This window comes from Oncorhynchus keta, chromosome 27, assembly GCF_023373465.1.
Source record: "Oncorhynchus keta strain PuntledgeMale-10-30-2019 chromosome 27, Oket_V2, whole genome shotgun sequence".
In the NCBI taxonomy this organism is placed as follows: Eukaryota; Metazoa; Chordata; class Actinopteri; order Salmoniformes; family Salmonidae; genus Oncorhynchus; species Oncorhynchus keta.
The window spans coordinates 42,910,750-42,925,408 of record NC_068447.1 but is presented as its reverse complement, the minus strand read 5'-3'; the positions used below and the strand labels follow the sequence as shown (position 1 = coordinate 42,925,408).

The 14,659-nt window shown below is 41.7% G+C and overlaps 1 protein-coding gene across 2 annotated transcripts in view; it reads left to right on the top strand.

Annotated features, from left to right (window-relative positions):
- Positions 1-14,659, top strand: part of l1cama (L1 cell adhesion molecule, paralog a) — an 87,340-nt gene that overhangs the window by 55,931 nt on the left and 16,750 nt on the right. For both annotated transcript variants that reach the window (XM_052482499.1, XM_052482498.1), the window contains 8 exons: positions 1,973-2,104; positions 2,336-2,479; positions 2,688-2,799; positions 3,039-3,199; positions 3,499-3,658; positions 4,053-4,177; positions 4,624-4,725; positions 6,753-6,950. In XM_052482499.1, the coding sequence (XP_052338459.1) occupies positions 1,973-2,104; positions 2,336-2,479; positions 2,688-2,799; positions 3,039-3,199; positions 3,499-3,658; positions 4,053-4,177; positions 4,624-4,725; positions 6,753-6,950 (1,134 nt within the window). The remainder of the gene's footprint in view (positions 1-1,972; positions 2,105-2,335; positions 2,480-2,687; positions 2,800-3,038; positions 3,200-3,498; positions 3,659-4,052; positions 4,178-4,623; positions 4,726-6,752; positions 6,951-14,659) is intronic.

The window sequence follows — 14,659 nt, the reverse complement described above, 5'->3', positions numbered from 1 at the left end:
TATTCTATGTGTTCTGTGTATTCTGTGTGTTCTGTGTATTCTATGTGTTCTGTGTTTTCTGTGTATTCTATGTGGTATGTATATTCTATGTGTTCTGTGTGTTCTGTGTATTCTATGTGTTCTGTGTTTTCTGTGTATTCTATGTGTTCTGTGTATTCTATGTGTTCTGTGTATTCTATGTGTTCTGTGTTTTCTGTGTATTCTATGCGGTATGTATATTCTATGTGTTCTGTGTATTCTATGTGTTCTGTGTATTCTATGTGGTATGTGTATTCTATGTGTTCTGTGTATTCTATGTGTTCTGTGTATTCTATGTGTTCTGTGTTTTCTGTGTATTCTATGTGTTCTGTGTATTCTATGTGTTCTGTGTATTCTATGTGTTCTGTGTTTTCTGTGTATTCTATGTGGTATGTGTATTCTATGTGTTCTGTGTATTCTATGTGTTCTGTGTATTCTATGTGTTCTGTGTATTCTATGTGTTCTATGTGGTATGTGTATTCTATGTGTTCTGTGTATTCTATGTGTTCTGTGTTTTCTGTGTATTCTATGTGGTATGTGTATTCTATGTGTTCTGTGTATTCTATGTGTTCTGTGTATTCTATGTGTTCTGTGTATTCTATGTGTTCTGTGTTTTCTGTGTATTCTATGTGTTCTGTGTATTCTATGTGTTCTGTGTATTCTATGTGGTATGTGTATTATATGTGTTCTGTGTATTCTATGTGTTCTGTGTATTCTATGTGTTCTGTGTTTTCTGTGTATTTTATGTGGTATGTGTATTCTATGTGTTCTGTGTGTTCTGTGTATTCTATGTGTTCTGTGTTTTCTGTGTATTCTATGTGTTCTGTGTATTCTATGTGTTCTGTGTATTCTATGTGTTCTGTGTATTCTATGTGTTCTATGTGGTATGTGTATTCTATGTGTTCTGTGTATTCTATGTGTTCTGTGTTTTCTGTGTATTCTATGTGGTATGTGTATTCTATGTGTTCTGTGTGTTCTGTGTATTCTATGTGTTCTGTGTTTTCTGTGTATTCTATGTGTTCTGTGTATTCTATGTGTTCTGTGTATTCTATGTGTTCTGTGTATTCTATGTGTTCTATGTGTTATGTGTATTCTATGTGTTCTGTGTATTCTATGTGTTCTGTGTTTTCTGTGTATTCTATGTGGTATGTGTATTCTATGTGTTCTGTGTATTCTATGTGTTCTGTGTATTCTATGTGTTCTGTGTTTTCTGCGTATTCTATGTGTTCTGTGTATTCTATGTGTTCTGTGTATTCTATGTGGTATGTGTATTCTATGTGGTATGTGTATTCTATGTGTTCTGTGTATTCTATGTGTTCTGTGTTTTCTGTGTATTCTATGTGGTATGTGTATTCTATGTGTTCTGTGTATTCTATGTGTTCTGTGTTTTCTGTGTATTCTATGTGGTATGTGTATTCTATGTGTTCTGTGTATTCTATGTGTTCTGTGTATTCTATGTGGTATGTGTATTCTATGTGTTCTGTGTATTCTATGTGTTCTGTGTTTTCTGTGTATTCTATGTGTTCTGTGTATTCTATGTGTTCTGTGTATTCTATGGCGTATGTGTATTCTATGTGTTCTGTGTATTGTATGTGTTCTGTGTATTCTATGTGTTCTGTGTTTTCTGTGTATTCTATGTGGTATGTGTATTCTATGTGTTCTGTGTATTCTATGTGGTATGTGTATTCTATGTGTTCTGTGTTTTCTGTGTATTCTATGTGTTCTGTGTATTCTATGTGTTCTATGTGCGTTGATTGTTACGTATGATCTTGTTGTTAATGTGTTTTTTTGTAATACTATTGGCTGTTGATGCTATATTAATATGTTTAATACTATCATATGCTGTATCATTGCATTCTGTATCATGTAATGTGTATACTGTTGTGTGGTGTGCTGTTGTTTCTAGTACTGTGGTGTGTATAATACTGTTGTTGTATTGTGTGTTTTGTCATAGCTGCTCCGTACTGGACCAAGGAGCCCGTGAGCCAGCTTTATGCCCCAGGAGAGACAGTGAAACTGGACTGTCAGGCCGATGGCATTCCCTCGCCTGCTGTCGCCTGGAGCATGAATGGAAATCCCATCACAGGTCAGGAATCACACACGCACACTATTACACACACACTACAAGGTTTTACTGCAAACGCAGAGTATTACACCTGCTGCTGTTCCTGATCTACATAGGGCAAATTTAGGGTTGGGTTGCTCGTTTGAATTACCTGTCTTTTGGCTATTGCCAACTCTGGAGTTTTCGTATGTAATATGGCAGTCAGTATTGTGCATCGGTAGAATGTCTTGCTGACTTGCTGTGTGTGTTCAGGTATAGACCTGGACCCCAGGCGTACTGTGAGACATGGAACTCTGATTCTGAGAGATGTGGTCATCACTGATACAGCAGTCTACCAGTGTCAGGCCCACAACAAACACGGAACCATCCTAGTCAATACCTACATCTTTGTCATCGGTGAGGAGGTGCTCTGTGTGTGTGTGTGTGTGTGTGTGTGTGTGTGTGTGTGTGTGTGTGTGTGTGTGTGTGTGTGTGTGTGTGTGTGTGTGTGTGTGTGTGTGTGTGTGTGTGTGTGTGTGTGTGTGTGTGTGTGTGTGTGTGTGGTGTATTTGTTAACAACAAGTAGGTCGCATTGATTAACCCGTTCCCTGCTATCTTGCTCCAGAGCTGCCGCCTCAGATCCTGAGTGCGGACGGACAGACATACACTGTCACAGAGGGACAGAAGGCTGGTCTACACTGTCAGACCTTTGGGTCTCCCAGACCTAAAGTTACATGGTGAGACACGCCTGTATTAGTTTCTATTCTTCTACGAAACTAGCTCATTTAATTAGATTTAAAGAAATCTTCCCACAAGGAACAAATGTGTCACTCTCCTCATTGGCAAACGGTCAGCCAAAATCCTACCTTGGTCTGTTTTAACGGGCGTCACAGTTCTGCCTCTTGGTTTTTCCATCCTTTCTGGCTGTGTTTTCTGTATAGTCATCTCTATGTACCTCTGTGTATTTCCTATCCAGGGAGGTGGACAATGGCGCGTCTCTACTGGCTGACCCCAGGGTTAACCTGCTGACCAATGGAAGCCTCCAGATCACCAACATCTCCCATGACGACGAGGGCCTGTACACCTGCTCCATCAGCAACACCAACATGTCAATCAACGCTGAGCTGGAGGTGCTGAGTGAGTAGGCCATGAATCACACACAGGGACACACACACACGTATACATAAATGAACACATACAGTATAGACTCATGCTGACTCATTCAATCACATGCACAGCACACACTTATGCACACTAATTCTCTCTCTCTCGCTCGCTCCCTCTCTAACCCTGTATCTAATCATGTCATCTTACCCTGTCTCTCTATAACTCTCTCTCTTTCTCTCTCTCTCTCTCTCTCTCTCTCTCTCTCTCTCTCTCTCTCTCTCTCTCTCTCTCTCTCTCTCTCTCTCTCTCTCTCTCTCTCTCTCTCTCAGACAGGACAGTGATCCTGTCTCCTCCCGGGGACCTGCGTGTTAGGCCTGGGAAGACGGTCATATTTACCTGCCTGGCTCAGGTGGACTCCAAACTGACCCCCCCACACATCCAATGGAGGAGGAGTGGACAGAAACTAATGCAGTCGTACGCTGAGGACAAGTAAGGACATGTTTAGTCTGGTACTAAGAAGGCCGTGCGGGTGTGTGTCTGTCTCCGTGTGTGCGTGCGTGCCCAATGTCCTACCATTTCACCTTAATGCCCTGACAAGGTAGGAATGCTATTTTAAACTTAAGGTCTAGGGTTTTGGGGTTAGTTTAAGGGTTAGGGGTTAGGGGTTAGGGGTTAGGGGTTAGGGAAAATAGGATTTTTAATAGTAAAAAAAAAAAAAAAATACACAAATTTCATGAAAACACAGCTGTGTGTGCCGGCACCTGTACGGCTCTTTACGGTATTACGCATATTATTATTTACGGTGAAGGTATACGTCTGACGACGCGACGATAATAATGACGACGGGGATGACAATACTGACAATGACAATCCCGATATCCAGGTACACGTTTGAGGGCCCCGACCTGATCGTGGCCAACGTGCAGACCGAGGACGAGGGGGTTTACACCTGTGAGGTCATCACTAACCTGGATATGGCTGAGGCCAGCGGATCCATCACGCTAGTCGGTATGGAAATGTCCCATTTCAATGTCATATTTCATACGTGGTATGATGCTGCCAGTGCTTCTGTACTGTACTATTGTGCAGTGATGCATTAATGCTGTGTTTTTTAAATACATTTTCCAATATAGTTGGTATGGAAATGTCCCATGTGAATGTCAAAATGTTTGGTATTGGGGTAAACCTCTGTTGTGTTGTACTATGCAGTAATACTTTGATGTTGCGTACAGTACACACTGTACTCTAAGTATAACTTACAGTATGCTCTAGTAAGTTCAGAAACATTTTCCACTACAGTTGGTTTGGAAATATGAAACCGTGTGGTATATTGTTTCCACAGCGTTTGTTTCTTTCTTTCAATGTGTAATGTTAAGTTGATACTGTGCTGTATGCCTCAACTCGTGCTGAACTGTTAACCCTAAATTGATTTCTCCCCCATCCCCCCTCTCCAGACCGTCCAGATCCTCCCACCCAGCTCCAGGTCTCTGACCCTAAAGACCGTGGAGTGACTCTCAGCTGGACCGCTGGAGATGACCACAACAGCCCTGTCATAGGTACAGACATGATACTGAATGAACACAACAGCCAACTTCAGTGCAGCCTTTGACATTATCGATTATAGTCTGCTACTGGCAAAACGTATGTGTTTTGGCTTTTACAACCCCTGCTATGTTGTGGATAAAGAGTTACCTGTCTAACAGAACACAGAGGGTGTTATTTAATGGAAGCCTCTCCAACATAATCCAGGTAGAATCAGGAATTCCCCAAGGCAGCTATCTAGGCCCATTTACTTTTTTTCAATCTTTACTCATGAATTACCATGGGCTTTGAGGAAAGCCAGAGTGTCTACAGTATGAATGTTGATGACACAATACTATACATGTTAGCAACTACAGCGACTGAAATGACTGCAAAACTTAACAAAGAGTTGCAGTTAGTTTCAGAGTGGGTGGCAAGGAATAAATTAGTCCTAAATATTTCTAAAACTAAAAGCCTTGTATTTGGTACAAATCATTCACTTGAACCTCAACTAAATCTTGTAATAAATAATGTGGAAATTGAGCAAGTTGAGGTGACTAAACTGCTTGGCGTAACCCTGGATTGTGAACTGTGATGGTCAAAACATACAACAGTTGCTAAGATGGGGAGAAGTATGTCCATGATAAGATACTGCTTATCTTGACAGCACTGTCAACAAGGCAGGTCCTACAGGCCCTAGTTTTGTCGCACCTGGACTACTGTTCAGTCGTGTGGTCAGGTGCCACAAAAAAAGGACTTAGGAAAATTGCAATTGGTTCAGAACAGGGCAGCACGGCTGGCCCTTGGATGTACACAGAAAGCTAATATTAATAATATGCATGTCAATCTCTCCTGGCTCAAAGTGGAGGAGAGATTGACTTCATCACTACTTTTATTTATGAGAGGTATTGACATGTTGAACGCACCGAGCTGTCTGTCTAAACTACTGGCACACAGCTCGGACACCCATATGCATATCCCACAAGACATGCCTCAAGAGGTCTCTTCACGGTCCCCAAGTCCAGAACAGACTACAGAAGGTGCACAGTACTACATAGAGCCATGACTACATGGAACTCTATTCCACATCAAGTAACTGATGCCAGCAGTAAAACAAACAGATAAAAAAACACAAACAGTGGGGACTGTGAAGAAACACAAACATAGGCACAGGCAAATGCACACACACACACACACACACACACACACACACACACACACACACACACACACACACACACACACACACACACACACACACACACACACACACACACACACACACACACACACACACACACACACACACACACACACGCGATAGCATACGCACTATATACACACACACATACATGGATGTTGTACTGTATATATGTGGTAGTGGTGGAGTAGGGCCATTAGGGCCTTGGCAGCAGCTAATGGGGATCCATAATAAATACAAGATACAAATACACAACTGACACTGACACTAGATCTGGGTTCAAGTAGGATTATTTTCTTCCAAACTCTTGATTGCGCTGGCCTGGCACACTGTAGCCAATGTAATAGCCCCGTCATTGCAAACTGCGAACCCCGCCTATCTGTCACTCCAGGCAAGCTCAATCAAATGCTAAAAGTATTCCAACTTTACTATTTGAACCCAGGTCCAATTGATACTAGACCACGGTGAGGCTTTTAACTATAAACCCATCGCCATCATACCATGTATCTCCCCATGGGAGAGTGAGGTCCTGTTTCTAATGTTGTTTGCAGTGTAGATGACCACAGCTGTCCGGGTCTGGGGACAGAATGGACACTGCCTTGCCTGCCTTTGATAACCAGATCACTTTGAGGCTTTGCGTTTTGAATTACCAACCCCAAATCGTATCATGTTATATTATTGCATCTCTCCTGAGTATATAAAAACTTGCTATCTCGTTACACGGACTGTGATTTCTCCATTGTCACATATTACTTCATATCTTCTGCTTAGTGGCATTGACACTGATGGCTGATGCTCTCTCTCTCTCTCTCTCTCTCTCTCTCTCTCTCTCTCTCTCTCTCCCCCCATCCTTCTCGCCAGAGTTTCGGGTGGAGTTTAAGGATCATGTTTCTAACGAGTGGGGTTGGGAGGAGCTGAAACGTGTTAGTGGAACCGAAGAGAGTGTGAACCTTGCCCTGCAGCCCTATGTGTCCTACCGTTTCCGGGTCATCTCCGTCAACGACATCGGGAAGAGTGATCCCAGCACGCCTTCTGACCTTCACAGCACGCCACCTCAAGGTTAGAAACACCTATCAAGTGTGTTTGTGTGTGTGCGTCTTTACATCCGCTAGTACCTAGGCTATATGCACCCGCTGTATAGTCCTTTACCTTGGTATAGAAGCATTCAAATTGGGACACATGGACATAACCTGATGTAGTGCCATTTTATCAATGCCTCAGGTCGACATGTAGATATGTCAATGGTGAGAATGCTATTTTAGTTTTGGGTCATGGCTTCTCCTGTGTTGGGTCAACATGGCCCCCAAAAAAGCTTAAAATGTATATATTGGTTTGGGGAACTCATTTAATCCACAGCCAAAACCACATGTTCTTTGATTTTACCTTTACGATCGCAACAATGAGGAAAAAAACATCAAAAATCACAATAAAAAAAATATATGTATTTTCAGTGGTGTTTCCAAAGTGACCTTTTTCACACTCAACTTAAATATTGTTTTATAAACCAGATGGTAGACGAATCAGGATATATTTCTACACCAATAAAAAAAATAGTTGTATCACTATGTCACAACATATGTGATAAAGAGATTATTGCTCAATAAGCTTTTTATTAAATCTCTAAATCAACGGGGTAAAGGTGTTCACACTAGGCAGAGCCCCTTCAAATTAGTAGCAAGCCAACAAAGTTATAAAAGAAAAGTAATGAGTTAACTTACCGGGAGAGAGGGTCAATCCAACAGAGATTCCCCTGTTCTACTCTAAAAATGTTCCTTATGATGAGAAACACTGATATACCAAGGTTCGTGGTTGTACATAAAAATGGGGCGACGGGGCTGAGCCTTAGATTTTGAATGCTTATTATAGCGCCACCTATGGGTCAATCCGTGCTGTTTTTGGTATCTGAGTAGCAGTGTTGATATACTTTGATATTACCAAAGTAGAAAACGTTTTTACCAATCGGGCATTGAGATATTGCGACAACGGCAGAAGAGTAATAAGAAAGAAAGAAAAATGAAATAAAAAACAATAGGTTTGCTTTGCAATTTCACTGCCAAAATCTATCAATGGAGATATGTTCCAATGGTCCTAATCTCCCATATACAGTGAGGTCTGGAATGATTGACACCTTTTCTAAAGATGAGTGAAAATTACTGTAGAAAATGAATAATTCAAATACTGAGCTATATTGTATCCTAAACATTTTTATAGCTTTTTACTAATACAATTGCTCAAAGAAAGAGATTTTGTTTAACAAGTAATTTTTTTTTCATCTCATAGGTAGGGGTCAAAATGATTGACACCCATGTTTTCAATATCTCACCTTGCCAGGATAATGGCACTGAGCCTTTTTCTAAAAAATGTTTTATGAGTTCGAGAACACATTGTGTGAGGATCTTATAGAGGAATAGGGGAACCATACCTCTGTATAGGGGAACCATACCTCAGGTATAGGGGAACCATACCTCTGTATAGGGGAACCATACCTCTGTATAGGGGAACCATACCTCTATATAGAATCATGAAAGGGTTTTGAGTTGAAGAGGGCAGTCCAGTGCAGACAAAGGATATCTTTGCAAGGTGAGGTATTAAAAGGAATTGAATATAGGGATGTCAATCATTTTGATCCTTTACCATTTTGAGGAGAAAAACTTGTGAAACAAAATCTCTTCTCCCATCAATTGTATTAGTATAAAAATATATAATTTCCCATTTTTTTTAGCGTACAATACAGCTCAGTATTTTAATGATTTATTTTATACAGTAATTTTTGCTCATCTTTATCAATAATTTCAGAACCCACTGTACAGTATATAGTGAAACTAGCTCTAACGCGGCTGTTTATTAGCGAAGGGCTCTAAGAGCCGGCTCTTGTAGGTGAACGTTGGGAGCCGGCTTGCATATCAGAAGATCCGAATCTATTTATAAATTATAAAAAAAAAAAATGAAGATGTGAATAATCAACAGATTTAAATTATTAGACTGAACTAATTCAAAGAATGAAACAAATAAATAAAATACTATAGGCCTAAATGCTCAAGCGCACACATTCGTTCTGACTGTCTGCTCAGACTAACAGCCTCACCTGTTGTTCCTGTCAATCAGACACGCAGTGTCAACCAATGAACCAAAGATGCGTGAGGGAGGGCCGAGCCAACTCACTCACCGTCACACACTTAGCAGCCGAGGAGAGAGAGGAAGGACAGCTGTGGAAACAACAGCTGGAAAATGAGTCAGAAGCACTTGGATGCATTTTAATAATGTAGACAATGTCTCATATTAAGCAGGTTCTACGCACAACCTACACCGGCATCTGCAAACTGTGCACCCAACTGTGAAGCTAGCTGTAGTGGAGCTTCGAGGAACTAGTGGGCCTGCTATAGTGATAGTGGTGGAGCCAGCACCTCCACACCAGATGTATCCACTCAGTCAAGTAGGCCTACTCCACGACCCACAGCAACACAGTCTTCTATGGACCAGTTTATGTCAAAGTCTATGTCTGTAGCAAAACAGGGCCAAATTGATATTGCATTGGCTAAAATGATTGCCACTGATTTCCAGCCATTTCCGATCGTGGAAGACAGAGGTTTTAGAAATTATAGCAATAGTCTAAATCCAATGTACACAATTACAAGCAGGAAAACCCTTTCAAAATCACTTATTCCACAACTGTACAAGAGCACACAGGCTTCAGTGTGGGAAAGAGTCCAGAAAGCTACTGCAGTTTGCCTTACCACTGACTGCTGGACATCAAGGGTAACCACTTCTTACATGTCGGTTACATGTCACTTCATTGAAGATTCTTCGATGTCTAGCTGTCTTCTGGACTGCTTTGAGTTCAGCGACAGACACACCTCAGAGAACTTGGCAGAGGAACTGTTGAGAGTGGCCAGAGAATGGCAAGTACATGGAAAAGTGGTCAGTTGTGTTAACGACAACGCAGCTAACATAACCAAAGCCATGAACATTTTAAAATGGACCCATCATCCATGTCTTGCCCACACATTCAACCTGACTGTAAGAGATGCACTGAAGGTGACAAAATGTGGACAAAGTGAAAGCAGCTGTGGAATACTTCCACAGGAGCACAGTAGGTGCTGAAAACTAAAGTCTACACAATGCCAGATGGGGATGTCTGAGCTGAGGCCTAAAACAAGACTGCAGTACAAGGTGGAATTCAACATTTTACAAGTTGAAGTGGTTTCTTGAGTCAAAGGGTGCCATCATCTCTACCCTGGCCATTGTCAATGCACCTGTTGATGCTCTGACCCAAGAGGAATGGGAGGTGGTGGAGGAGGTGTGCAGAGTCCTGTTGATGCTCTGACCCAAGAGGAATGGGAGGTGGTGGAGGAGGTGTGCAGAGTCCTGTTGATGCTCTGACCCAAGAGGAATGGGAGGAGGTGGAGGAGGTGTGCAGAGACCTGTTGATGCTCTGACCCAAGAGGAATGGGAGGTGGTGGAGGAGGTGTGCCGAGTCCTGTTGATGCTCTGACCCAAGAGGAATGGGAGGTGGTGGAGGAGGTGTACAGAGTCCTGTTGATGCTCTGACCCAAGAGGAATGGGAGGTGGTGGAGGAGGTGTGCAGAGTCCTGTTGATGCTCTGACCCAAGAGGAATGGGAGGTGGTGGTGGAGGTGTGCAGAGTCCTGGAACCCTTTGAGCAGGTCACTGTGGAGATCAGTGGAGAGAGGTACAGTAAGCAGTTATTACTACATCATGATTTAATCCAGAACTATATATGTATATCAGCAGTAGATGAGAATGTAGTATCAGTAGACAAAACATGAACTAATAAGTTACTGTTCTCTCTTTCCAGCTATGTGACAGCCTCAAAAATTATACTCCTGTGGAAGGGTCTGGAGCCAATCACAGCCAGAGAGAAGCAAATGTAACCACAGGACATGTGACAGGGTTGATGGACACCCTATGTTCATCAATGGACAGAAAGTTCCACAGAATGGGATATAATCACGTGCTATCAGAAACCGCTGCACTTGACCCCAGGTTTAAGAAGTTAGCCTTCAGTGATGCCAAAGCGATTGATGAGGGTCTTCAAAGAATAACCTCCGCAGCAGAGGGAGGGACATCCGCAGCAGTCAGTTGGCTCAGGCACCGGGGCAACAGGAAGAAGAGGAATCAGATGGAGCAGAAGCTCCAGCAGTAGTGCCACAAACGGATGCTGTTTGACAAGAGAACAACTGGGGATGCAGCACGAAGGAAACCCTCAGCAGATGTCATAACGGAGGTCTGATGCTATTTGGAGGAGCCCCAAAGATCTGCAGAACCTCTGAGCTGATGGAAGAACAAGGCCTCTGTCTACACACGGCTTACTAAAGTCATGACAGGGAGACTCTGCATAGTGGCCACATCCGTTTCCTCTGAGAGGATCTTCTCGAAAAGGGGACAAATAATTACTGAGTGAAGAAACTGCATCAGCCCCTCGAAAGTGAGGCAGCTTGTATTTCTGAATGCAAATCTCTCATAAAAGCAAAACATGGTCAGCATTGTTGTGTGCTGCTGGTTATAACATGGCAGTAAAGAAGAGAGAGAAAAGAGGGACCAGTTTCATGTTTTAAGTGGGATGCTGCAGTTTTGCACATTGTTATAAATTTATCTTTGATATGGTGCAATATTCTATTATTATGTTGTTCAGATTGTATTTGTTTTGAATTGTTACATTTATTTGCACTTTGTTTATATACATTAAAAAAGTTCTACTTTAAATGCACATGTGTAATAGCATCCTTCTTTTTGACATTTATTTAAATTTGTGGGATGCTGCAGTTTTGCAAAATGTTATTTATTTTTCTTTGATATGTTGCAATATTCTATTATGCTGTTCAGATTGTATTCATTTGAATGGTTAGATTTATATGCCCTTTGGTTATATACATTAAAGTTATACTTTAAATGAAAATGTTTAATAGCATTCTTTGTCTTAACAAACCAATGCATTTTTAAATACATTGTGGTGAAGGTAGAGTATGATTTAATTTAATAATTTAATTAGAATTGTTTTAATACCAATCATAGTCAAACTATCGCAAACTGTTTGACTTGAAAAAATACAAAAAAAAACATTTTAAGAGCCGTTTGGGAGCCAAAAGAGCCGCCTCTTTTTGGTGAGCTGAGCCGAACGAGCCGACTCACTGAAAAGAGCCGGAATGCCCATCACCACTGTTTAGGAAACTAGCTCCCAACTAACTCTGAACCAAAGCTATTCAATGGAGTTTGGGTGTTTCAGCAGTCAGAAGCATGCAGTCAGTGGAACCAGGATCACACGGCACATCTATGGACTACATCTTCCTACTAAATACATTCCCAATTTTGGCGTTCCCTTTCCTGCTGTCATCTAGCAAAATACTTTCATCTTCCAAGCTGTTTGAAAAATGTTCCGTGCTTACCTCTTTTTTGTGTGTTTTCTTTTACACACACACTTCTGAGCAGAAGAGACACTGAAGAGATAGACATGAGAAGTCTCTAATCCAGCATCTCGGTTTTCCCATTCCTAGATGAGAGTATGACACACTCTTACCCGGGTCACCTCTTCTAGTCTTTTTCATGTCGGCATTATTCTCGCATCGCATTAGACAGGTGACAATGAGCTTTTTAAAGTCATTTCCCCCCGATGTTTGCAGAGATCACGTTCACAGTAAACACCACCCATGTGGGTTCAATAACAACACTTGGTCTGTTATAGTGTCATAACGCAGCTCTGATTGATTCCCAACCATTGCCGCGTTTGGAAGTCGCCACGGTTGTCATAGTCACAGGAGAACCAACATCAGAGTGTATAAAAGACGGGAACTAGACTTGGCACCATTGAAACATCAACAGGCAGTGAGAAGGACTTTCTGTACCAAGACAAAAGGGGGACATATTGAGACATTATGGTGAGACATGTTGAGATATGATGCTGGAGGTGTGTGTCACTGTTGTCCTGGGCCTCTGAGGAACTCCTGAGATCATTGGAGCAGCGCAGCCTCAATCAGATTCTGGGTGTCTATTGCTGAGAGTTCAGACTGTCCTTCCTGGGAGTTAATACTGATGTTATCACCCAGTGCATGGATAGGTCTCTTGTGCCTGTTAGTACCCAGAACAACTCCCTTGACGTCACCCAGTTCCATGACTTCAGAGGAACATTCTTCAGGATCATCTCTAACTTGACTCTACATGACAATAACACATGGAACTCAGTGATACCCATCCCGGTTGCTGAGGTCCTCCGGACAACATGCCCAGACTGTGTCCTCACTCCGCAGAGAAGCACTGAGGCTGAGAAGCCCTACAACTCTCCAAAGCTCTTGGAGTAGGTGAAGGGAGCTCGTTCACTGCTGTGGAACCAACGATTACAATGGGGTTTCTTGCAGCTTCGCTGGGATTGGCATGGGGTGTCGGGGGTCCGTTGGTAGATTTTGACCATTTGTTTTGTGTTTTCATGTCTTACTCATTGTTAGGAAGAATTTTGGTCCACATTGGATGTTGGGTACTATATTTATTGTCGAAATCCCTGAATTAAAATTTCAATTTTGGGTGCAATCAATTAGCACATTTCTCAGATCAAATAATTTATCAACAAAATAAAGTTGTCGGAATGCTTACCTTATCGGATTCTAACTATAGAAATGATTTCAGAACAATCTTAGTGGGTGTCAAGGGCTTGCTGAAATGACATGGAATGACTCGCAATGACAATGTCCTCTCACTGTTCTGCTGCTCCCAAACGTGACCTTTTAATAAAGCTTTGTTGATTCAGATTTAATTCAAGGAGGTTTCACGAGCAAAACCCTTTATGGATCGGCTCGGCTACTTGGCCAATACATTGGGCAAGGTGCATTGCCGAATGCACTGGGAAGCTATGCTTGGTTTTTAAGCAAATGAAGCAAAATGCTTTTTAAAAAAATATTTCTAAATATGAGATTCACGGGCACAAAAAAAGCTTCACAGGCACATGGGCACTGTGCGCCATTGGCCGGATAGGCTGCGTTTCCATTCTCAAAATCCATGCCATGACCAAACTGTGTTACCGCTGGTCTTAAAATCTCCCCATTTGCGCTGCCTGAAATATAAACATCGGTGCACGTTTTTAAGGACACAGCTCAGATACTGTCACCCCTCCCACCTGATGTAAGACGGGTAAATTGCCAAATGCGGTGCAATGGTTCCCTGTCATGTGTCTTAAAAGTGACACAGTAAATAACATCACATGATGTATCATTGTAATCAGTAGACTTCAGGGAACACTTAATAAATAAAAATACATAATCAAAAGTTGACTGCGATTTCTCATCATTGTTGCAATCATAAAGGAAAAAACAAAATTCCATATGGTTTTGGTTGCTGATTTTAAATTATTTCCCCAAACCAATACATATATTTTCTGCTATTTTGGGGCCACATAGATCCAACTCGGGAGAAGCCATGAACCAAACGAAATGCATGTAAATGCATTTTCACGATTGACCTCTACGGGGCTCAAAGCCCGACCTTAGGCTTTGATGAAACGCCACCTTTTTTTTTACAAGTATGCCAATTTTAATATCAAAGTGAACAATATGGTATTTTTGGGGAGTTTATAACCTGGACTAATAGTGATTATAGTGTATTTTTATCTGCTTGTAGACCTACAGTCCTTCCTAGCATGGATTGAACATCAAAACGTTCTCTATCTGCAGTGTCAGGGAGTAACTGATTGCATGTAATCTGATTACAAAAAACTAACTGTAATTGGTTACGTTACCAGCAAAAATATTGTAATCGGATTACAGA